We start from the raw sequence: 25,469 nt of genomic DNA, 5'->3' as shown, positions 1-25,469 counted from the left end.
AAACAGAGTTGGACGGGTTTTGAACAATGAATTAATGATGTCAGAATAAGGTTAAAAAGAATGCAAAATAGCTAATAATTATGACATAAGCAGTAATTATAATATAAAATAATAAGCAGTAGTAATTACCAAATCAGCAGATATAAGCACACATGTTTCTTTCATCAGTTTAGGTCTTTGTATGTTGCACACATTCTCTGCTCTCTCGCTCTCCTTTGAGACTGATGGTGTTTTGTAAAGGTGAACTGTGACTTCCTGTATATGATGTAATCTATCTAATTTAGCTGCACTAGCATTTCTGTTTATTCCTTATGCAGTTGATGGAGTGATGGGACAAAATGAAAGAAGATGGATTTGCTTTGGTAGGTCATGTTACAAAATTGATGATGAGAATGCAGAAACACACCGAGTTCAGTACCCTGGAACGCAGTAAATTAGGCTGAGCAGAGAGCAATCCCCAGCTTCTTTGTAAAAAAAACGATGTTGAACACGATGGAAAACGATGGATTCTTCGTCTACCTTGCCTGTTTACATGTTTCCTCGATGAATCGGCATGCAAGATCATTGCTTTGTTCTCGACGTCTTCCTCTGGCTTCATTGTTTTGGGGAATATCCTGTTTGTGGATAGCAGTGGTTAGACAAATCTAATTCCTGTCCGGCCTGACACAAGCCATCCCCTCGTGTTTCTAAAGTGGGGGATGCTTCAGGGGGTTGTATATGGCTTTGGGAATTTGAGTGTCATGGCTGCTCACTGTACCGTTAAACACAATTAATCGCCCCATTGCATGTTTATGCGGTATGAAAGTGATTCTCAGGCATGTTTATGTACGTTCGCTACTTATTAATGATTTAATGCCCCCCGCCAAAGGTTTCATATATCACCCCTTTAGGAACTGTGGTACTATGACTCTGCCTTAGGGATTGAAGGTACCACGACATTAGTTTATTCATCTGATATTCTGCCAGTTTGTTTAAAAACAAGGACTTCTGTCACACAATATGAGGGGATCACTCAGTGCCTTCAGTCTATAGATACTTTGTTTGCTCGTCTTATGATTGGTTTTATTAGTAGCAGCAATATCGCCCTGAAGCAGTTTTTAGTCTGCAGTGCACCAGGGCGTTGTAGGAATTGCAAGACATACAGTTATAACTTATATAATAGAATTAAACATGTTTCTAATTCCTTTATAAGTTGTTTTTGTGTAATATCAGAATGTAAGCATATTTATTTTTCGCTATTTATGGCCTCAAACTAATGTCTCCTGCGCTAGCACTGTATGTTTTGTGCAGATGCACTAACTACAAGTTCTCAAAATGCGTTATGGGCACCCAACCAGAAATGTATTTCACTTCATCATTAAAGGGATAGTTCATCTTTAAAAATGAAACTTTTTGCATCATCTATCATGTCATTCTAAAATTGAACGACTTTCTTCCACAAAATAATTTGTCAGTGTCAGTGACCCAACAATTTTGGACCCCACTGACTTTTATTGTGTAGACACATTTCTCAGAATATCTTCTTTTGTGTTCTGCTAAAGACAGAGTCATATAAAGGTTTTGAATGATTTTTGGGTGAATAAATGATGAAAGAATTTTTGGAAACTGTTCCTTTAATAAAATCTTTAATAAAACTATATAACTAAAACTGTGGATAAAAAGCAGACCCAAGTAGTTTTCTCTCAAACTAAGCATTTTCAGAAACACAGTAGGTATGTATACACCTTTTGATCACTCCGTGTCCATATTGCCTTGAAATTTCTCTCTGCATGTCCCTCTTTGCATTAGCATGGCCTCTTTCAAGATGCAAAAGCACATCACTACTTGTCGTGACTGTAGTGTTAATACGCTGCAGAATGCCTTATTAGTCTCTCTGGTTACGGCAGAGGAAGGCCATCCTCAGGCCTTTTAGCTCCAGGAGCCAGGACGTGTTCTTCTGGAAGCGGCATTTTTGCGTTGTTACCTCACTGTGGCCGTAAATAATCCCTCTTATGGCTTCCAGATGTCCCCTTGCCAGAAGAGTGGATATGGGAGCGCACAATCGCTGCCTAGTATTCTTCTTTGCATCTCTCTTTGTGCTCACCCCTCTCCCCAAATACAGCGAAAGAGGGCAAATTTACACAAGCAGGCGCCAATTCTCACAAGCCGAGTGTCACGCACATCCTCAACGTGTTTTTCAAGTCTCACAGTAGCAAAGAGTTTAATGTGACACTTTTCAGAACTCTGTATACTTGGCAACACCGTATACGTTTTCAGTTGTTAGCATTGGTTAAATACAGTAGTTCGTATGAAGTACCAATAAAGATTTTTCTTTAGCATTTATCCATTTTAATGTTGATTTCAAGATTTTCTAACACGTTTAACTAACCTTGAAAGAGATAAATAAATGCTATTAAAATATATGCTAATAGTTAGCTTAAGCATTAATGTTAACAATTGAAACCTTATTTTGATGTGTTACAGTTTTGTCTATAATGTCACTAATGTGGTAAAGACGTTTTATTTACGGCACAGCGCACTTCTCTCTGGTTTGTCATGGGAACTGTTGCTATGTTTGGAACGCCTGTGTTGTTTTTATTAGTTTTTCAGGTGAACTATAGTGTTTGGCTATGGTTTACCTGCCAGAACCACTTAAGCTAATATTGTTAATCCACTTATCCTTAGATACATAGGGCGGCGCACGATTCATGATGTTGCACTTGTATTTCTCCATTGATGGGCCCCTTATTGGACACTGTTTATTTGGTTTAAAGCTGTAGTCTGTTACCATCTCTGTTTTAAACATAAAATTGCAGTTTATTTGATGTATCATGTACGTCGGTTAAAGTCAAATGGCGTCAAACGTACATTTCCAATGAAATAATATGTGACAGTTCAAGCATTATTTTAATCTTATCAATTACTTTTTTATATATACTTGCTCAAAGGGATAGTTCATCCCAAAATGAAAATTCTGTCATCATTTACTCATCCTCTTGTCATTTCAAACCTGTATGACTTCCTTCATCAGAACACAAAAGATAGTTTGAACAATGTTTTGAAAACTGCCCCTGTTCACTTGCATTGGTTTTGTGTCCATACAAGCTTTCTTCAAAATATCTTCTGTGTTCTGCAGAAGAAAGAAAGTCAAATAGGTTTGAAATGACAAGAGGACAAGTTAAACGTTTTTGCTTGAACTATCACTTTAACTTACCCTCATAGGCCTATCATTCCAAACCTGTATGGCTTTCTTCTTCATGGTATTAACAAGTAAATTCTCAAGATTTCTTCTTTTGTGATCCACACCATATAGAGGCATTTACAGGTTTGAATGAAAAGGGGTGAAAAAGTTAACTTTGTGTTGAACTATCCCCTTATTAACTGATTTTGATTTATTTTTAACTAAAGATATTGCAGCTTTAACCCAATAAAAAGCTATTATTACCCTCTAAAGTGCACTACACCCTCTTTAACCCTCTAAAGTGCACTACACAAAATAAGTGTTCTTATGTACATTAAATCAAAATAAATATGGAAATACCTAGAAATTATTCACCAAGTATGATTTTTCGTAGGACCCTCCTTGCCAGTTGCCAGATTTTTTATTACATGGTGATTCATGAGTGCTGTATTTTACTCATTGGTTGCTCACAGTCAGTCTGTGTAACAGCGGAGTCTTTTATTACTTCAGTGTTTGCTGGTTGAGCATTATATCTGTATGTGTAGTCAGGGGTCCCACTGATGTAGCACAGGACTCCCACTGCAGCACCGCACGTATTTTAACATGTGGCTGCCGTTAACCCATGTCAAAACTGTTGAAAGTTTTACGGGGGTCAAGCTTGGCTGATTCTATCCAGGGATGTTGGGGAATATTTCCACCCTTTCTCCGGTGGTATTTAGACATAGCTGGTATTGTTAGCATGTTCTTAGCTGACAGCAGGGTGTGATCGAGTACCTGATCTGTTATATGTTACTGTTTTGGACTGTTGGATTAGCCTTGAGTCAGTGACCGAATGTAATTACAGTATAATATAGAGCAGTGACGATGGGATGTAATGACCTGGCTGGGTAATGAATGCCCCGCCGGGACCAAAATGCCTGGAAGCCACCAATTGTACCTTGGTGATCTAGCAGCTTATTTGTACTGAGAGACAGATGTTATAACGTTGCCAGAGATCATGACCTCTTGTAGACTAGAATATTGTGTGTGTGTGAAACATTTTCCTCAGGGATTATCTATCTATATTATTAGATGTAACTTGATTTTACATTTCCTGATGTATGAGCTGTAATGTATTTTGGGATGCACGAGTGTTGCTGTATGGTTGTTTGGGCGTCGGACAGGGCACCCAAAAATAAAGATTCAGTCATCATTTACTCACCCTTAAGTTGTGAGGGTGTATACATGTGTATAAATCTGTATACATTTCTCATACAGGCATTTCGTTTACTCTAAGAGGTCCAGATTTCTTCATATTTGTCTCCTCTGCAACCCTCCAGTGTTGCCATGGCAACAGAGACGCTCCCCCCATGTGCATGATGCTGATTGGATGAGAGTTTTGGGTCATAGGCTAGCTGTAATTGTGCAGCAGTGGCGGTTTTAACCATGTTGCGCTCTCATAGAAAATTTTGCAGCGTCACACTTCGGTAATGCATACAAGATGAATTTAGACTTTTGGACATCGTATTTTAACAAATGAAGGTCACTCTTACATCGTTCCCACATAGTACTCGGTTTAGAGCATGATGATGAGGGTGTGTGTGTGGCGTGTTAGTGCAGTTGTTTAGGATAAGCATGGCAAACTTTTATCCGAATCAGACTGAGGTTGAGATCATCCCCTGCCTGTTCCCACGTTACCCATATCTATGCCAGGGATGGCAGGCCTCCCTTTATGATGGTTACACCCACTGTTCCTACAAGGTCTGACCTGGACGTGACATGCGGAACATTTGTCATAACCACAGGCAGTGAACAATAGTAGTGTTCAAACATCTTCTGCAGATTATTTGTGTCTAGACGGCCATTTGGAAATGTCACTAATTTGAATGTTTACAACTGTGGTTTTGTCAAATATAACTTGTTGCTCTCTTTTTAACAGCGTGTAGCTTCGATTTGAAAAATAGTTCACTGAAGATTTTGTCACCATTTTCTCATTCCTATGTCATTCAAAACCTAGAGGGCATCTTAATGCGCTTTATTTACATGATTTTTGTTTTGGTTTATGGTTTTAATATTCTTGTATGTACGTTTTTTAATGCCTTTTGTCCTCATTTTGTTTTTACAGCGAAACCTTTCACATCCAAGGTAAAACAGATGCGCTTGCATAAAGAAGATTTTGAGATCTTGAAGGTGATTGGACGGGGTGCTTTTGGAGAGGTGTGTATCATGCTGTACTTTGAAACGTTCTAGATTTCTCTAAAATGATTCATAAGGGTCTCTTTGCATCTTATACAGTCAGCATTATTCAACTAAAGCAGTCACTGCAAAAAAGGAATTTCTTATTTGGTATTTTTGCCTAGTTTTCCTGTATACATGTCTAATATTCTTAAATCAACAAGATACAGAGTCTCAGACAGATTATTTAGCTTGTTTTAAGCAAAAACTCGCTTAATTTTGGTTTCTGGTCTAGAAAACAAGACTTGACAAGCAATTGAATGCATCTTGATTTCAGAAATTCATACCCGAAAACAAGACAAAATTCAGTTTTGCAGTGTTTTCCATTAGCATGAGAGTATTCTTCATTCAGTAGTTTTAAGAGCCTGCGGCTGTTAATGTTCTTTCATACAGATGTGATGATGTCATTAAGGAATGTCTAGTTGACAGGTAGGCCAAAAAACAGCACTATTAGGTTACTTAGTGAGGTCTGGCTCTCCATAAAGTGGAAACATTGGACGGGAGCCACATTCTTAAACCCCAGCAAATCATTTTTTGGAATTTTTATTGAGGTTTTATTTCACATCGACTGAGAAAGCAGTTCTGTGACACATGATTCCCCAATTGTGTTTACCCAAGCGGTGGTAATGTGCAGTGAAGTACATTCAAACCCCTGAAGTGAAAATCCTGTTCTGTAAAGATAGATTAAAGGATATATTGAAGGACAGAATGCGTCAGTCGTTCTACTTGTCCACGTCTGGTGAGCTATGATCTCAAGCCCACCCCGACCCCCCATCAGGAACATTATCGCCTGACAGATCACTCTACTGGGTTTCCGGCCTAGTGTCTCCTCACTTCAATCCAGCTGGAATCAACAGCGCTTGGAAATGGAGCAGAAAGTCTCATCTGCTTAATGTGAGGCCATTTTCAAAATAACATGAAAAGGAAGCTACATCTCACAGCTGTGAGAAAACGTGCAGAAGCTGTAAACAGTCTGAGGATCAGTCACACGCTTTCATCTCCTCTTGGATTAGGAGAGGCTTGAGCAATCAGAAGACAGGCCTATGACATCATTTCCTGTGCAGCCTTCTGAGCCAGTAGCTGCTTCTGAATTGTGATTTTGAAGACACTAAGATGGTGAAGCCATTGAACAACTTTAACTTTTAATGATTTCAATTATTGTTATGCCGGATTAGTTATACAGTTTCTTCAATAAATGCCGCCCACACAGGCCATCGGAAATGTCTTACATCCCTCTTCAGGAATCGTGATTACAAGTTTATCATGAATTAAAAATCACAGAGGACAGGTCAAAAAATTTTGCAAGATAAGGCTGCCTTCAGATTCTGACTGAAATGTAGTTGTGGTTACACTATAGTTTAACAGTCAGGTTTTTGTCTATCTTGGGTGTTAAAGGTATCTCTAAATTCTCATTGCTAAATTGGACTTTCACATCAAATTCTAGATTAGTGAACCGTATTTAGGTTCCTAAAATGTTTCTAACGTTTTAAAGATTACATTAGAACTGACGTTTCTTGTCTCACAGGTTGCCGTAGTTAAGGTGAAAAATACAGACAAAGTGTTTGCCATGAAAATCCTCAACAAATGGGAGATGCTCAAGAGGGCTGAGGTAGGCTGGTTTTCACCCTTACATCTCTCGACAGAGTCAAATTCAGTAAACATGGTCCAAATGACTTCATGCATTATGCCGTAAATTAGAAATCATTCAAACTCATTTAACCTATTTTTTATGTAATGTATAAAAATTTCGATTTACCATCAAGCTTTTTAGAGAATATAAAAAATGATTTTCTAGACTTTTTTCTCTGTTTCCCCAGACGGCTTGTTTTCGGGAGGAGCGGGACGTGCTGGTGAACGGGGACAGCCAGTGGATCACAACATTACACTTTGCTTTTCAAGATGATAACAATTTGGTGCGTTAGAATTCTCAAGCTAATGTTGACATTAAATAATGACATCTTTTGGGGTGGATCGGTTAATAATTGCATGTGGCAGATGTTTCTTAAGACATAATGAGTAATGAAGCACATGAAGCCTCTGGTTTAGTTATCTTTTGTCAGGTTGTAGAGCAGGAGATAATGTGTTGATCATCCATCACTGGTTTTGAAGTTTGAAGGGAATGTGGCTCAGAGCAGAGTATTGACTGTATTTAATTGTGTTGTGCTATATATAGAATGACAGGAGAAGAGGGGCTCTGTTGTGATTTATCATTTTCATGAATCCAAGAATAAAACTGTTAAAGGAATTTGAAAGATGTGATAACTCAAATATTGAAATCTTTGTTTTTCAGTTCCTCAAATTTCTGTTTCTTTTCTCCAATTTTTGTCTTTCTCTTGATAGTACCTGGTCATGGACTACTATGTAGGGGGTGATCTGTTAACTCTTCTCAGTAAGTTTGAAGATCGTTTGCCTGAAGACATGGCCAAGTTTTATCTGGCTGAGATGGTCCTGTCTATTGACTCTGTGCATCAGCTACATTATGTTCACAGGTGAGCTACAATCTCTCAGCACATCAACTGGAACCAAATCATATCTGATTGGGTGCTTAAAAGATCCCTTGTTTGTAAATACTGTAGCCAATCGGTTTTCATTTTTAAGGTCATTGTGTCTTTAAAGAGGAAGTTCGCCCAAAACAAAAGTCCTGTCATCACTTTCCCTCTTGACATTTTAAAAGCGTAAAACTTTAGACGAAAGATATTTCGAAGAATGTTGGTAACCAAAAAAACGTTGGTCCCCATTCACAAAAAACAATGCAAGTCAATGGGGACCAACGAGTTTCGTTTACCAACATTCTTCAAAATAAAATCTTTTATTTTTTGCAAAAGAAAGAAGGTCATACAGTTTGAAATGACAATGATGACAGAGTAAATGATTACAGAATTATACGTTTTTGGGTGAATTATCCCTTAACTCAGAAACCGAAGTCAGAGAGGCAAGCACATAAGTTGGAACAGATGATTGGATGGCAATATCTCTAGTTATTGGATAGGAAGTGGCCTCCTTCATTTGCATAATGACAGACAGCAGTTGCATAGAGCCCTTGCTTTGATGAATGTTTTTTGGAACTTTGGGTGTGCTTCAACAGACATTCTCACCTAGCACAACATTTGGCTACTCACACACTTTTTTTCTCCAATGTGCTCATTCTCCTTTTCACAAACAGACATGCGGCCATTTTATTCTTGGTCTGCCAATTGCAGGCTCTTTTTGGGGCACCCAGAAGGCCAGGCAGAGAGATGTTTAAGGCAGTAATCATGGGGTTAGAGGTGTGGTCAGTTCTCCTCCCGTGGGATTTTGGCACGCTCGGTTTGCGGAGGGTGGGGACAGCATGCATTGGGCTCTAGGGATGGGGTTGGCGTGGGTGTGTTTCGTATGAGAAAGCCGTGTCAAAAGAGTGTGTGTGAGACATGAGAAGTGTACACACATTTTGCAAGAATACATAGTCATGGGTTTATTCTTAAAAGGTAGAAACTTAAGGGGATACAATAGTTCCCCTAAAAATGAAAATTCTGACATCATTTAGTCGTCCTCGTGTCAATCCAAATCTGAAGGACACAAAATATATTTTTTTAAGAATGTTGGTCAACAAACAATATTGTATGGTGATGGACACAAAATAACTGAGACATTTCTCCAAATATCTTCTTTTGTGTTCCACAAAAGAAAGAGTCATGAATGACATGAAGGTACACAACAATTTAAATCTTTTGGTAAACTATCCCTTTAAAGACGCTGTTCACCGAAAATCTAATGGCATCTTGTCACCACATTTATTTACATTTTTAATACAATCTTTACGCCTTGTTTCCAGTCACCATGCAGATAAAACTCGCCTGCTCCTGTCCTAAAAGCTCCTTGTAAAAAAGCCTGAAGCACTTGCTTTTCACCCAGCCCTCATTAGACTAAGTGTCCAGTCTGCTGTGTTAAGTCGACATTTTTGTAAGATGCTTGTAAGTGGTGTTAAGTGCCCGGTTCATCTCTGCCAGATATTTGCATAGGGTGCCCTCTGTGTTCGTCAATCCTTCTGTGAAGTGGGCCGTCCCACGTCACAGCTGAAGAGTCTTTTGAATGCACACGCATCTGTCCTGCTTGTTTTTGTAGTGTGTGACCTCTGCATTGTGCGAGTGTGAACTGGGTTATTGATCAGGGCCATATGGGGGTTCTGCTATTGATCAGTGGCATGTGTGTGAAGGGAGGTTCCTTGTCACAGCCGATTCCAAAAGAGCTGGACTTTCGTGTACGACAGAGACATGGCTCATCGTACCTCAGATGTCAAGAGGGAATATCCTGTTCCCTGCAAAGATCCCCTGTCACAGAGAGCGACACACAGCTGCCTGAGGCTAACGTACTGTTCATTTGAAATGGCACAGGTGGATAGATGACCTCATGGGGGCTTTGTTTGACGACACCGGCTGCAACCTTAGTGGTCCGAGTGCAACTTTTGACCTATAAAGCTGAAGTTTCGTAAAAACGTTATCTCCTTCGGCAAAGAAGCGAAAACACAACAATATCTTTGTCCTGTGTCAGCTAGCGTAGTGCTTCAAAGGGGGGTGGTGGAGTGAGCTGTTGGTTGCAGTTCACTACCTCACTTCAAGATGTCCCTAAATTTCATACACTGGACCTTTAAATGAACATTTTAAAAACTGATTAAGATCAATAATCAATCAGAATGCTTGAAATGTATCCAACGTCTCTAGACAATGAGTCTCCCACCCCTCTCCCTTCCTGTCCCTAGTTGACCAGCTCTCCCTGTGGTAGGCAGGAGGCAGTGCCAGATGGTGCTCACAGATGGTTATTCTGGTCTTAAAGTGGGATTACCTCCCTCTGCTCGCAGTCCGCTGCTCCTTAAGACAGCAGCCGGGGACAGAGACAACCAATTATCACCTACACTACAACCCTTGCTGACCAGGCCGTGTCCTATAATGGACCGTTACGAAGTGAATAGCCTTTAGTCTTGCTGGAGGCATGCGGCCAGGTTAACAAAGTTTAACACAGATTTATGGAGCTCCTGGTTTAGCATAGTTGGTGAGCTTGGGTATTTACAAATTGAGTTTTAAAGTCAACAAGAAGTTGTATCAGACAAACATTCAACACTGCAAAAAAATAATTTCTTACTAAGTATTTTTGTCTTGTATTCCAGTTCAAATATCTAAGATTTCTTGAAGAGACCCCCCCCCAAAAAATAATTTCTTCATTTACTCACTGTCGGGTTGTTCCAAATCTATTATGAATTTCTTTGTTCTGTGGAACACAGAGAAAGATAAATGGACGTATGCTTGTAACCAAACAGTTCTTGGCCACCATTGAATTACGAAAATGACAATGGTAGTCAAAAGTGCACCAGGACTGTTCGCTTTCCTACATTCTTCAAAATATCTTCTTTTGTGTGCAACCAAACATAGAAATGTAGAAAGCAATTATTGTAGTCAATGGTGGCTAGATTGCTTTCTTTCATAAAAACTTTGTTTATCTGCTAATGTCACTTTGGCCTCATGGACTATTGTATAATTTTTAGTAATAGCCAAATCCATGGCATGTAACCCCCACTTGTCAAACTCCTATAAATTCCTGAGGGATAAAATCAAGTCCCTCTGTAGTCCCACCATTTATTTATTTATTTATTTTCTCCTGTTTCAACCAGAAATATGTGAATTGGATTATGTGTTGCATTTCATGATGCCTCTAAAATACCAGTAACCACAGAGCACTGCTGGAATAATATTCATTTGATTTAAATCTCAGTAGCTCATCAGTAGCAGTGCTATGAACGTTACCTCATTATCTGATGTAAATAACGTTAAAAAGGAAACCTTGTTAGCCCAAGAGCTAATGTCTGTCGAGCATGTTTGTTTGTTCTGTGTTTCTTAGCAGCTCAGTGTTTGTCTCTTAATTGGTTTAGCAGGTGTGCTACTTTGCCTTATGCTGTTTGCTTTGTGGCACAGGCCTTTGACGGTGAGAATGAGCCAATCAAACGCAACAGAAAAAGAGGTCAAGGTGGTTTACTATAGTCTGGTTTTGGTTAAAAGGACAGTTCACCCAAAAATGAAAAAAGGTAGAAACTTTGGTAGAAAAAAAATTTGGTAGAATGTTGGTAACCAAACATTCCTTGGCCATCATTAACTCTCGAAATAGTCAAATTTCTGTTAAACACAAAGAAGATATTTGGAAAAATGTCGGAAAGTAAAATGTTGTGGTATTCATGTTTGATTAAAAGCATTCTAAATATTTAACAAAAGTTTTATTTAGTAAAAGAAATTAATGTTAGCGTTACATTAATCTCCACATAACTCATTTTAAACATTCAGACTTCTCCAGATTTACCTTCTGATCAAAGGGAATTGAAGAATATGAAAATATTTCTATGAATTGTCCCTGAACCTTTGCATATTGTCGCTATCCTTCCAAAACCTCTATATTGTGATTTTTATTTTATTTTTGATCTTAAATCGTTATTATAAGTCACACTTTGTTTGTCACTGGACTTGCAAAAATAAAATAATTAAAGTCTTTAATCATTTAAAATACAGTGTTACTTTCTATTTTCAGAAAATCAGTGAATTTGGACATACAAGGTTTCGGAAGAACAGCTAAAATATCAATATTTACTTACTGTTGCTGATAAAAGTATTTTATAGACATTATATTTCCTTAATTTTATTTTATTTCTGTGACAGTAAATTAAAGCCCCTCATTGGCCTGCGGTCTAGAGCAATCCATGCAATAGACTCTGTAATGGTTATTAATGGTCAAATTACATATGAAATGTGATGCCAAATTAGGAGTGTTGTCACTGTGTATTATAAACATTGCTGTTTTGACCGTACCGCTACATTATTCAGTGTGGACCAAGGTCAATCCGTTATGGCCTGAGATCCACCACCCACTGAGTTCCTCACACAGTCACAGACAGACTTCTCTGTGTTTAAGCCCTTCTCTATTCAGCTGTTTGGCGCGGTGCGTGCGTTGGTTGCCTGGCCCTCACCTCACACATACCTTATCTTGCACGGTGCTGACAATTATGATTCAATGCTTAGAAAAAAATCTTTTTTTTTCATTGCAGTCCTCACTCAATATATAAGCACTTTGCCAAGATAGAATGAAATACCTTGCACACACACACACACACACACACACACACACACACACACACACACACACACACACACACACACACACAGTGTACAAGCTTGTAATGTCTTTGCTGGCTGTGAAGAACCAAAAAGTTGTAGAGTTTACGAGCTGTTATGATTGATGATGTGCTGACTCTGGTAAAATATAAGTGAGGTTGTGCGTGTGTTTTAAGTTTGTACTGATCCCTTTTACAACAGGCATCATTGTAGTGGTGCCAACGGCGGGACAGTTGCATGATTTATTGATGTAGATGAACATGCATGTATATATAACATCTCGAACAGTGTCTGCTATCAAGTGTCATGGCCTTTATTTAAATGATGTACTTTGGCAACAGAAGTTTAGCTGTTTGGCACCAGCCGATGACCCTTGAACGTCACCTTTGACCCTTATTACAACACCAAAGACTTTTGGTCACCTGCTCTCCGTTATATCATCGTTATGATGCACTTGAATTCTGTGGTCTTATGAACCTTAAGGTTCGTAATCTGAACAAACTCCCTCATTTTATTCAGTAGTACAGTAATAATGTTTGATTATAAGCCTGTCCGTGCAATTCTGGTTTCTGAAAAAAAATTCAGTTATCTAAAAGTCATGCAAGCGAAAGCAAGTACTGTATTAAAATCAAAGCATTGTCAGGATCATAAGCATTTTCCCTTCTTTGACTTTTAAGCAGGAATATTTAGGAGTTTTCGTGCCACATCCATTTGGATAAGTTACTGCGACAAAATGTTCAATGCATTTGTTTACAAATGGATTTAAAAGTGAATTGTTTTATTTAGATTGTTTTAATGTATATGTGGACATTTGCCCACTCTTATAAAAAGTATCAGATGGTAATCGCCAACACTTGACGATATACATAGCCGTGGAAATAATTAACACCGTGTCTACATCGTTCTCAATTGGTTTGTCGTGTCGCATCCGTGTGGACGAAATGTAAAATTATAACAGGTTTCCTATGCGTTTCTACTGTCTTTCGTAGTGTCATGTCGCATCTGTTGTAGACTCGGTGTCATAGATATGCAGAAAATTTGGAATGGTCTCTATGTCTTGTGGGCATTCCAGTTTTGAATTTCAACAAAATCGAACCTCACGAGTGACAAAGTCATCGAACAGCAATGTGAAAGACTGACAGCATGACAAGACACATGAAAATTGTGATAAATTGAGGTTATCACATAAATAATATTTTTTTTATAACTTTTTCTAAATGCATGTAGAATTATAGTGTGTTATTCTAAAAAGTGAAATGATCTCTATAATGTACCAGACATATAACATGCCTTTGCACTTGTCCAAAAACAACAGGGTATTATCATAGTACAATGCCAACACACATTAAACTTTTGTTAAGGTTCTTTTTTGTTATAGAACTTGAGTTCTAATGAGTTTTTTGTTTGTGTTTTATCTATAATCAGGGATATTAAGCCAGACAATATCCTGATGGACATGAACGGTCACATCCGATTGGCCGACTTTGGCTCCTGTCTCAAACTCATGGAAGATGGAACAGTAGGTTCATCGTGAAATCCTTAAGCTCACGATTTCTGGTGCCCTGTAGATGTTTTTAGCAGCAACAACATTACAATCGCTATGTGGCCCAAACCTAACTTCCAGTAGACCTCCGCAAAGAATCAATAACTGTTGGGTAATTTTAAATCTACGTGATACAATTCATAAACAATATAATATGAATATAAATTAAATATGAAATAAATTGTTATATCTTAACCAAACACACAGGAAGTTAACTTTGGGCCAGATGCGTGCGTCCAATGAAACCATCTATTAAGTGTGTCTATTAATTTCCTGTCATCTTCTCTTGTACCTGGTTTCTTTCAGATACAGTCCTCTGTGGCAGTGGGTACTCCAGACTACATCTCTCCAGAGATCCTGCAGGCTATGGAAGATGGGAAGGGAAAGTACGGACCGGAATGTGACTGGTGGTCTCTGGGTGTTTGCATGTATGAGATGCTGTACGGCGAGACGCCCTTCTATGCCGAGTCTCTGGTGGAGACCTATGGCAAGATCATGAACCACAAGGTGAGTCATATTCATCATTTGACAACTTGTGGTAGATTTCGTGCCAGTTCGCTAACTGCTTGGCATTTGTGGTGTTCATGTAAACAAGCTGGTAATTGTGGGTGCGTCCTGAAATCTGTTTGCGGTTGAGTAGTTTAGTTTCTGGGTGACCTGTGTTTATTTCTTTTTTCTTCATTTAGGTGAGTAAAAAGCAGTGAATTGTAATTGATTTGTAGAAGTTATGAATTAAAACATTCTTTCTGTTTTTCCTTCACTATTTTATTCTGGATTAGTCATCTCAACCTAACAATGAGGTAAAAATTCACCTTTTCATGAAGGTTTATTTAGTTTTGTGCATAGATTTCCTGTGTAAGAAAACTAGGTTGATCTAGTCGGGTAAAGAATTGTTTGCCCAAAAATAAAAATAGCCTAAGAATGAATCTCGCCCTCATCTTTCCAACCCCATATGCTGTGATTTTTGCAATGTTTTCATTTTTGTATTTTCCTTCTTCATTATTTTAAGGAGCGCTTCCAGTTTCCACTTCAAATGACAGATGTGTCGGAAGATGCTAAAGATCTCATCCGACGGCTCATCTGCAGTAGAGAACACCGGCTGGGCCAGAACGGTATCGAGGACTTTAAACAGCACCCGTTTTTCGTGGGTATCGACTGGGACAACATCCGCAACTGCGAAGCCCCTTACATCCCCGAAGTCAGCAGCCCCACGGACACCTCTAACTTTGACGTGGATGATGATTGCCTCAAAAATTGCGTATGTGTCTAATTCTATTCTCTTTGAGCCAGTTAGAGATCCTCTAGAGCTTTCAGGAGGGAGCTAAATATATTCTTTGCTTTAGTCATCTGCGTAGTCAGTAAGGTTATGTGGAGATACATTTACAAAGCTAAATACGTTTAAAGGATATTTGAGGCTGGGATTGATTTTCTGAAATATTTTAGGAGACCTTGCCTCCGCCTTCTCACACAGCGTTTTCCGGACACCACCTCCCATTTGTGGGCTTCACTTATACAAGCAAATGGTGAGTCAGATTATTGCTTGCTTATCGTGTTTTATGCCAAACAAAACTATTTAAACCAGTCTTAGCTGGCTTTTGTGTCTTATCTGGTTCAAGAAGACTAGAGGCTGATCTAGTTCACAAATTTCAATACCGAGTATATTATTATGATATTCTTTTTAGGTCTATCAAACGGTTAATCGCATCCAGAACAATTGTATGTTTTTATAAATACAAAATGAATATGCACAATACACAGACATACAGTACTTTTATTCCGGATGCGATTATTCGCAATTTTTTGTTTGATATCCCTAATTCTTATGCAACTTGACTGTGTGGGTTGTAGCACATTTTCAGACCGAGGTTGTCTGCGGGAGTCCATGGGACCTGCACAGGTAGATGCCGATCTTCAGAAAACTCTGGAGGAGAGCCTGGCCTCCGAGGCCTATGAGAGGAGGATCAGGCGTCTAGAACAGGAGAAAACCGAACTTGCCAGAAAACTCCAAGGTGAAAAGCAAAAGGGTTTTGTGTATGAAGCGCAACTGTGCATAATAGATAAAATCAAAAACATGCAAGAGAATGATTCACACGAAATAATCTTTTATCACCCTCTGTCCCAAAGAGTCCACTCAAACAGTGCAGGCGCTGCAGTACGCTGATTCAGACGCCCCTGTGAATGCTAATAAAGAGGTTGAGATCCGGAGTTTAAAGAGTGAGATTGACTTTCTGAAAAAGCAGTTAGCAGGTGAGAGCTCGATATCACTCAGTCATTGCAGAATTCAGGTCTTTGTCCATTTACAGTTCTGTATTGAATACCTATTGAGAGAAAGATCTCTTATTGAATGTTTTGTCACGTCAGACTCTGGTCAGGCAGAGCAGCAGTTGGAGGAAGCCACCTCGGCCCGTAAAGATCTCGATGACTCATCGAAGGTCATCAAAAGTTTGGAGAAACAGCTTAAGGGTGTCACGCAAGAGAAAGACGATCTGCACAAGGTACTTTAATTTGGTTGTATTTCTTGACATATGCAGACAATCTTACTTTTATATAGATCCCTTCCTAATGTATCTGTCTGGTTTGGTCTGTTCAGGAGATGGTGCATTTGGCAGAGAAGCTGAAGGGTCAGGCGAAGGAGCTGAAGGACGCTCACAGCCAGAAGAAGATGGCCATGGAGGAGTTCTCCGAGCTCAACGAACGGCTGAGTGACCTGCGCTCGCAAAAACAGCGGCTATGCCGACAATTGCGGGACAAAGAGGAGGAGATGGAGGGAGTCTCGCAGAAACTCGAGTCCCTGCGGCTGGATACCCGCAAGGCTGAGAGAATGCGGAAAGAGGTGTGTGCACGATGCCAAACCTTTGCGGAAACGCTTTAATTCCTTTTTGTTTCAAATGTAAACGTTCACATTTATGCTTCAAGACAACTTTTACTATTCAGTTAGACCTAAATGTGTTAAATTGTTGTATATATTTGATGTTTTTCCCTCAGTTGGAAGCCCAGGTTGAGGAGAACACGGCTGAAGCTCAAAAAGAGAGGAAGCTACGAGAGAGAACCGAACAATACAGCAAACAGCTAGAAGAAGAGCTGGATGGCATGAAGGTGATGCACTGTTCCTACATGTGTGAAATATATAACGTTACTGACAAGATAAAGAGACAATTATTTTCCTAATGTGCTATTTATATGTATGTGGATATTTTTGTTTCATTCTTTGAAATACTAACAATTTCTACAATAAATAGTTTCTATTTGCATTTATAGAAAATGAAAACAGGAGAAACTTATAAAATATGATGCACTTCAGACCTCAACCATTTTTCAGATGTATTTAGGAAAAGTTCAAAAATCTTTTTTTAATGTGATAACCTCGATTTTTATCACAGTTTTCATGTGTCTTATGATGCTGTCAGTCTTTCACATTGCCGTCGGATGACTTTGTCACTCCTGAGGTTTGATTTTGTTGAAATTCAACAGACATTCAACTGGAATGGCCACAATACATCTAGAAATACTGATTAAATGAAAATCTCTTAATTTACAGTTCTTTTGAGTACACACTTCAAAAACATTGAAGAACCTTACTATTTAAATAAGTTTTTATATATTTTATTTTAATTTGGAATAAAAAGTGCCCAGAAAATATTATACAAGTAATATAAATATTTACAAATATAATATGATAAATATATTATTTCTAGATCTTATTTAAAAATGTTCCTATTTTTTATTATTGGTACCTACAGTTTTGTGCTTTTTGATTTTAATGTTTGATCCAGTTGTTTACTTCAAAAATAATTTAAATTTTTTATATTTAAATATTTTCTTTTTAGCAAAGTTGTATTACTCTTTATGAGGAGGATAAATTAAGTTTTTATAAGCTGCTTTTAGTAATCCAATTCAATATTGTTATAAAAGTTCCAGCAATTATTGCGATCACCGGGTATGGGATATCATACACTCAAACCCTGAAGGTTTATCCACAGTTACCAAATAAACAAAAATAACTATACATTTTGCCCAGGCTACTTTTGTAAAATAATTTTGTGAAATATGTATTAATGTAAATTAAAGCAAGCAATCTTCCACTCAGCACAACTCGTATCTATATGTTTCGGTTGTTTTCCAGCAATTGAAACAAGCCGGGCCCACCAGTGCGGCAGCAGGCTCGGACCAGCAGCAGGACCTCACCCGCATCCGGACGGAGCTGGAGAAGAAGATCGTGCAGTACGATGAGGAGTTGAGTCGCCGGGAGACGCACCACAGCGGTGAGCAGAAGGCCCTGAAGAAGGAGCTCCGCGATGCTGAAGGCCAACACCTCACGCTCCAGAAAGAGATTCTCATGCTTAAAGACAAACTGGACAAAACTCGCAGAGAAAGGTACGTCTGTGGACATACACAGTAATGAGGTAATGTCACAATGTATATTTGTTTTCTTAGCCTGTGCTTTGAACGATCACCTAGTACCTAGCAGTCGAAGTTTTGACTTCTTCCTTTCAAGGTGGGTGGTTCTTATGTCAAATAAACTGTAACATGGACCAGCAGCTCTTTGGTTGACATGTAAAGGTTTCTTTAAAAACTTCCATGCAGCTGCCTGTGAACATAAAAATAACTTTGCTGCTGTGTGTAACATGCATTAAATGGTCCGTGAACAGTCATTGGCCCTGAAGTCAACAGCTAAGGAAGAAAACAATGTAAACTTATACATGTTTTTTCCATTTAAATGCCACATCAAGTCCTTTTTTTCTGTTTTGGCGGGAACTTTAAGCAGAACATATTACAGTCAGCTTCAAAGTTGGAAAAAAAAAAAAAAAATTCTGCTTTGAACCCTTTGGATTAAATATCGTCATGTTTCATGGTAGCGGTGATGTAAACGTCACTTCTGCTCAACTCTGTTCTGATGTTTATTGTTGTGTTTGTACAGCCAAACTGAACGTGAAGAGTTTGAGACCGAGTTTAAACAGAAGACCGAAAGAGAGAAAGCCCATCTGACAGAAGAGAACAAGAACCTGACCACCGAGTTGGAGAAGGTAACATCTCACTCTCAGAGTGTTTATAATATTCAATAACCCACATCTCTTTCATCACAAAATAAACTTCAAATCCTTCTATCTTGGCACTCGCTCCAAATCTCCAGCATTCCTAAAGAGGGATGGTAACCACACACACACAAAATTGCCTCTTGGCTCACCCACTATTTTCTTTGGACAGGGAAACCAGAATCAGCCAGTCAAATAATTATTCAAGTTTGAACATATCAGATATTAAAGGGCTTCTTATTTTTGGTGGCGCGGATATTAAACATTATTCATTTCTTGAAAATACCTGGAAGCTCAAAACACAAAGGCCGTTTAGAACAATGGTGCGGTCGGCCAAAGCTGTCACGTCAAATGCCAGATTGGATGAAGTTTAGGAACCTAAGCAAGAATGATGGCATTTGGAAAGAATTAAAGCAGGATGTGAAATGCCTGAATAAATTCACATTGCTATAAAGGTGGGCCACAGATGATTATTTAGAAGTGCCTGTGCTTGCTTCCTGACTTTCTTACAGTGTTCACTTTTCAGCAAGGCAAATAAGTGCAATAAATAAGTGTTTAAAATCGCTTTAAAATAAGAAAAATATTTTTGTTAGTCAAGATCCAAGTCAGACTTGACCTTTTGTTCTTTAAACCACCACTTAGAACACAGCGACCGTTTGGCAACCCCCCGAGCATTAACCACTTCTGTTTTGTAAATATATCTCTCTTTTCAGTTGAACTCTACATTTGAGGAGCTGAGGAGTAGCTACAAGCAGCTGGAGGAGGAGATGAGAGAACTGACTGATAAACAGGAGAGCGTCGCACACTGGGAGGCCCAGATCACGGAGATCATCCAGTGGTGAGTGGAGACACCTACCTGCAGCCATTTGGTATCATAGAATCCTGAGGATAACATTCACCTGTGTCTGCGTGGCTGTGTGGATGTACATGTGAGGTATTATGTGGATCCACTGGATTTGGACCTGAGGCCCTCTAGTGGCCGCTGGTCACTCCAGGTGCAGTTTTTGCATAAAAACAAACATCTTTATCTCCCTTCATGTAGCTCAGTTGGCAGAGCATTGCAAAAGCAGAGCAAAGGCTATGTGTTTGAAGGAAAACCTATACAGAATGAATACCTTGAATGCACTGCAAGTCGGACAAAAGTAGAACTCAAGTTGGATAACAGTGTCAGTCTTTCTGTGCTGGTGTATTAAATTTGATAACATATCATCACATCGCAATGTCAATAAAGCATTGATATACTATAGTTTAGTATTGACATAGTATTGCACATGGTGTGCCACAGATTATATAGTTTACATAGATCTTGACTTCAAATTCTTTGCAGGGTGAGTGATGAGAAAGATGCTCGCGGGTACCTTCAAGCTCTGGCCACAAAAATGACAGAAGAACTTGAAGGGCTAAGGAACACCAGCCTGGGAGCCAGAGGAACGGTGAGACACCACAGATATTATAAATATCAGTTAAAGATGAAAGACGCATTCTCATCTTTCCGCTCTTCTGATGTGGTCGGTCCCCCTGGCTTTGTCAGGACATGCCGTGGAAGATGAGGCGCTTCGCTAAGCTGGACATGTCTGCACGTCTGGAGCTGCAGTCTGCACTGGATGCCGAAATCAGAGCCAAACAGACCATCCAGGACGAGCTAAACAAAGTCAAAGCGTCCAACATTGCCACCGAATGGTGAGATCGCACACACCTACCCAAGTCTGCTGATAATAGATAGATTGGTCCCAATGACTGGTTCATGGCCCAGCGAATGTTCTTTTGACTTTTTGGTTTCTCTTTTTGGATGAATTGATCTTTAACTGAATGTAGTTTGTAGTGTGCAGTGTCACGGTTTTCTTATCTGTTATTTCTGTCTTACAGCAAATTGCAAGAATCTGATAATAGGAACCAGGAGCTGCTGGCAGAAATTGAAAGGCTGAGGAAGGACATAGAGGAGCTGAGGATGAGGAGAGGTGATATCAAATGTCCACATAAAAGTGCTCAGTGTTACCTTTTACTGGCCAATCCAGATTGCTGGTCTTGATGGCCTCTAAGCCAGACCAAGCTGGTCTTACGCTGGTTTAGATGAGCCTTGAAACCCTTAGGACCACGAAGGACCACCATGACAAACTTGACCAGTCTTGTTTATGCTATGTGCAGAGGGTTATATAATAAAACAAACATTTAAAATTAGCAAGGCATCGTACCATTTAATAATACAAGCAATTTCTTGTGTAGGTGTCAAGCATCAAGATTCCCAGAATTCCTTCTTGGCATTCCTAAATGCGCCCACGTCTGCTTTGGATCAGTTTGATGTAAGTTTTATATCTCTTCTTGTAAACATTTACATTTCGCTCCTCTCTATATATATTATCGTTATTCTATTTGTTCAACTTTATTACTTCATAATTTTTTTATGTTAGGTTTTATTTACATGATCTGTGCCGTCATTGTTTTGTTTTTTCCTTTCTTTCCTTGTGATGTCCATCAGGACTCATTTTCATCCTCTTCATCTTCTTTAGTTGAATTTTGGGATGATGTAAGTTTGTCAGTTCGATTCATGTTGTCGTGGAATGTCTTTGTGCATAAAAAAACAGCACTGCAGCAGGTCAAATTGTTTGTCTCCTAGCAGAAAAATGGAAAGCTGTGTGTTGTTTAAAATAAAAGTTTTAGTCAAAGAGTAAAAATGACCCATCGGAAACAACATAGGCAGCAACTCCGCATGCTGCACACAGTGAAGCACTTCTTTGTAGAAATCCATCCCAGTCTGTTGTGATAGTGACTCCTCTTATGCATTCTTTGATATAAATCGTCTCTTTCGTTCATGTAGACTTCGGGTACGCCCAAAGATCCGACCACAGATTTGACGTGTTCCTACAAGCCCTCATTCCCTACGCTTTTTTCTCCTACCTATCCAACACAAATTGTACATGAAGTTTGACTGTCCTCTTTTCTCTCTCTTCTTTCTATCTGAAGCGGTCACCTTCTTTTGGTCCAGGACACAAAACCAGACGTGTAAGGCTCTTGTCCTGTGTTACAAAAAAACCCTCATATTGTTTTGCTCAGTGCATGGGTGGCAGTTCTTATTGTGGTCATGTGTGTCTGTGCATGAAACCTTGAAAATGCAAATGTTGGTAAATCTTTTTCTTGTGTGCTTATATTTATGTGATGGTGGAAACTTTTGAAGTTTCACATACTGATAAATTGGGATATTATGTGGACTATTTCATTAAATATAATAGTTATTTTCCATATCATTAGCTTTTATAGTACACTTTTAAAGCTCATTTAAACTGGTGGGTATAGAATTATTATGGCTCTATATTTAGATCTATGTACGTAGTAACTTAAAGGGGAAGTTCACCTAAAAAGAAGCACTAAGCCCTAATACTTTCCACCTTCTATGGAAGTTAAGTCTTTAAAAAAAATATCAGCATTCACACAAATGAACATAAACATTGTTAATTCCATGATGGCACACAGCTTCAAAATGCATTTTCAAGTGTGTTTTATCATCCATCAGCTGAACAAATTGGAAAGAACTGAAAACATTTTGAATAAGAGAAAATCTTTATACTTGTGATGTTAATGTTATCCTGGTTTCATTTATTTATTGTAATCATTCTTTGTGTGAATGGGGCATTCTCTCAAATCTTATTCTTTGCAGTCTATTAAAATTCAATGCATGATGCATTGTTACAGGTTTGTCATCATGATGTTGAACAGTATGTTGTATTATTACCTATTGCTTGGCACTACATTTGAATATACAAAACCGTGCATGAGAGACAAAAGCAACAGCTGAGGTCAGACGAAGCAATTGGAACGATGTGAGGTTTTACAACCACACTAAGATTTTCTACCCTTTAAATTACAGATCACTTAAATGAAATATCTTCATACAGTTTATTCTGAATCTGGTTTCTCTTATTTTTTCAATGCAGCTATGTGGTTTCGTGGCTTTTTTCTGGGCTGTTTGTGCGCTTCATTTCTTCTTGCATGTGTAGTGGGTGGGTGGTCTCTGTGTTGTGGGTATCTCATTCCTTTACCAATGTCTCGGCTTGGAGTGCTTTACCATCGCCTTTGTTCTGCGTGGGGTGTAATTCCTGATAAATGCTTTGGTCTTGTGTAGCGCTCTGAAATGTTATGTATGTGTTATGCTGTGCATGTTACATATAGTTGTGGCCATATAGTTTGTCCCATGTGACAATATTGATCAAATTAATTGTGGTCTTTTTTTTAGCTTGATTCTGCAGAGTTCACTCCTTCCAACACTCCATCACGAGATGAAGATTCAAGATCTCGTCGCATATCACGCTCTCGGTCCCCATCCACCGCTAGTGACATGGAGCCTATTGAGGTACATTGTGACCTGTCAACTCTCATGATCACTGTGTGGGAAAACATTGGTTTTAAGCAGCTTGGCAGAAAATGTTTTGGTATTAAAAAGTTATGCAAAAATATTTCCAAATTAAAAAAATGCAAAAATAAATGCATTGTCATTTTGATCATGACAATGAACGAAAAATGTCTTACGGGTCCTAATGGAGAATTTTGGCCTAAATCAGGCTCTGTTAAACAGGCCGGTTCTCTTCTGTCTGCACAGTGTAAACATGTTCATTCTAATTGTAAAATTTGTATTAAATTGGTATTGTAGTACATGATACAACAATGCAATGTATAGCAATGAAGTGCTTATATGTTGGTGTATTATTCTAGCTGATGGACCACACATCACGTGGTCTTCAGACTCCAACAGGCAGATCAGGATATGGAAGTCTTGGACATTCGTCACCTAAGGTAACAGGAAAGATTTAGGTCACATCTTCAAAGTTCTGGTCCAGTATGTTTAGAAATAAAAAAAAAAATTAAGTCTATTCAATTATTTGTGTGTGCATGTGATATTTAACAATATCTTTGAATGCACTGATGCCAGTTTAAAATCATTATCTGATATTTACAGCATAAAAATGGCATTTAATTTACTTAAAGGCACAGTTTTTGATTTAAAGCGGCCACTAGCGTTTTATTATAGATTGCAACTAATATCTCTGTCCAAACACGACGGTGGCCACCACAGTACAAAAATATGTTGTCGGCTGAGACAGCGCGTGTTCTCATGTTGACGCACGGAAGACATAATGCAGACAGTAGAAAGAGCGATGTCTTATTTATGACATAAAATGGATTTTAAGTATAAAAAGAAGGATAAAAGTTAGGCGGAGCTAGGACCTGTGTTAATATTTTAAAGACTTTCCAGCGTTATAGGACCCGCGGTACTAAAGCTTTTAGCAGCGATACGCATAGATATCTATGGAGATACTCTCCAGCAGAGAGACGTTGGAGAGAAACATTGTCTAAAAATGATCTCCGAGGAGGTTGCTTTGATTCGAATCAGTATGTGAGTAACATTGGTTTTCTGTTTGTAAGAACCAAGATATGATGTTGTTGTCATAATATTTGCTTTGTGACGGAGCAGTTTTGAGAGTCATTGGTGATCTGGAACCGCTTTAATATTGTACACGTCCCGCTAAAAGTGGAGAGAGAGCGACAGCGCTCTTGCTTATTCTAAGGTATTACAAACATAACGGTTCATTGCTTAAGGTCTTTATACACCTCAGAAGAAGTAGTTTTGTATATTGCATTTCTGTCATTAGATCCTGTTAAATACCACCCACCTTTATTGTCCAGCATCTGTCATTTTTTCTTTAGAACATCTAATGTTTATTATTATTATGTGTCTGATGTTTTTTGCTCCACAGCCCAAGGCACATCAGCTTAGTGTGAAGTCCTTCATTGTTCCCACTAAATGTAATCAGTGCACATCTCTGATGGTGGGGCTTATTCGACAGGGCTGCACATGTGAAGGTAAGGGGAGCTATAGTATGAGGTTGCCATGTGACTTAGAGAGACTTTGTGTCAAGTCTGTTGTGCACAATAGCATGCATATTAGGCTATAACTTGTTTCTATATCAAGCCCAAACTTAAAGCATTCAGTCGTTTGATATTGATTTCTTAAAGGTGCCCCATCCCAGCATTCCTGTCTGGCACAATGCTGTTTAAAACTCACTGTCAATGTCCGTCATTTCTCCATAGTCTGCAACTTCTCCTGTCACGTCACCTGTGCTGATAAAGCTCCCTCTGTATGCCCCATCCCACCGGACCAAACCAGGGGCAAACTGGGCATTGACACGCAGAGGGGCATTGGCACTGCGTACGAGGGGCATCTAAGGGTAAGATCTGACATGTTAAATCTGAATTTTAATTGCCCATCTCATTTTGTCCTTATGTAGGAACCCCTAAAACATCTTCTATCGTTGTATGTTTGTTTGAATGATCGAACTCAAATGTAAAACATTTTGAGGTTTTCTGCTGTTAAGATGCTCTCAGCCTTTAACTAGAAAACG

General features: G+C 38.9%; 1 protein-coding gene across 8 annotated transcripts in view; it reads left to right on the top strand.

The window, feature by feature from the left end:
- cdc42bpab (CDC42 binding protein kinase alpha (DMPK-like) b) overlaps positions 1–25,469 on the top strand; it is a 42,231-nt gene that overhangs the window by 8,091 nt on the left and 8,671 nt on the right. For 2 of the 8 annotated variants that reach the window (XM_079474834.1, XM_079474830.1), the window contains exons 2-27: positions 5,265–5,356; positions 6,900–6,983; positions 7,192–7,287; positions 7,715–7,863; positions 13,927–14,020; positions 14,351–14,551; positions 14,824–14,844; positions 15,054–15,302; positions 15,488–15,567; positions 15,893–16,053; positions 16,169–16,291; positions 16,406–16,539; positions 16,635–16,877; positions 17,030–17,140; positions 18,168–18,418; positions 18,963–19,068; positions 19,791–19,915; positions 20,405–20,510; positions 20,609–20,757; positions 20,944–21,035; positions 21,301–21,377; positions 22,039–22,077; positions 23,306–23,422; positions 23,782–23,862; positions 24,825–24,930; positions 25,159–25,295. In XM_079474834.1, the coding sequence (XP_079330960.1) occupies positions 5,265–5,356; positions 6,900–6,983; positions 7,192–7,287; positions 7,715–7,863; positions 13,927–14,020; positions 14,351–14,551; positions 14,824–14,844; positions 15,054–15,302; positions 15,488–15,567; positions 15,893–16,053; positions 16,169–16,291; positions 16,406–16,539; positions 16,635–16,877; positions 17,030–17,140; positions 18,168–18,418; positions 18,963–19,068; positions 19,791–19,915; positions 20,405–20,510; positions 20,609–20,757; positions 20,944–21,035; positions 21,301–21,377; positions 22,039–22,077; positions 23,306–23,422; positions 23,782–23,862; positions 24,825–24,930; positions 25,159–25,295 (3,224 nt within the window). The remainder of the gene's footprint in view (positions 1–5,264; positions 5,357–6,899; positions 6,984–7,191; positions 7,288–7,714; positions 7,864–13,926; positions 14,021–14,350; positions 14,552–14,823; positions 14,845–15,053; positions 15,303–15,487; positions 15,568–15,892; positions 16,054–16,168; positions 16,292–16,405; positions 16,540–16,634; positions 16,878–17,029; positions 17,141–18,167; positions 18,419–18,962; positions 19,069–19,790; positions 19,916–20,404; positions 20,511–20,608; positions 20,758–20,943; positions 21,036–21,300; positions 21,378–22,038; positions 22,078–23,305; positions 23,423–23,781; positions 23,863–24,824; positions 24,931–25,158; positions 25,296–25,469) is intronic. The other 6 variants (XM_079474835.1, XM_079474832.1, XM_079474836.1 and 3 more) reach the window with 3 other exon arrangements.

Source organism: Barbatula barbatula (assembly GCF_947034865.1).
Source record: "Barbatula barbatula genome assembly, chromosome: 15".
NCBI classification, from domain to species: domain Eukaryota; kingdom Metazoa; phylum Chordata; class Actinopteri; order Cypriniformes; family Nemacheilidae; genus Barbatula; species Barbatula barbatula.
This window is presented reverse-complemented; position numbering and strand designations above follow the sequence as displayed.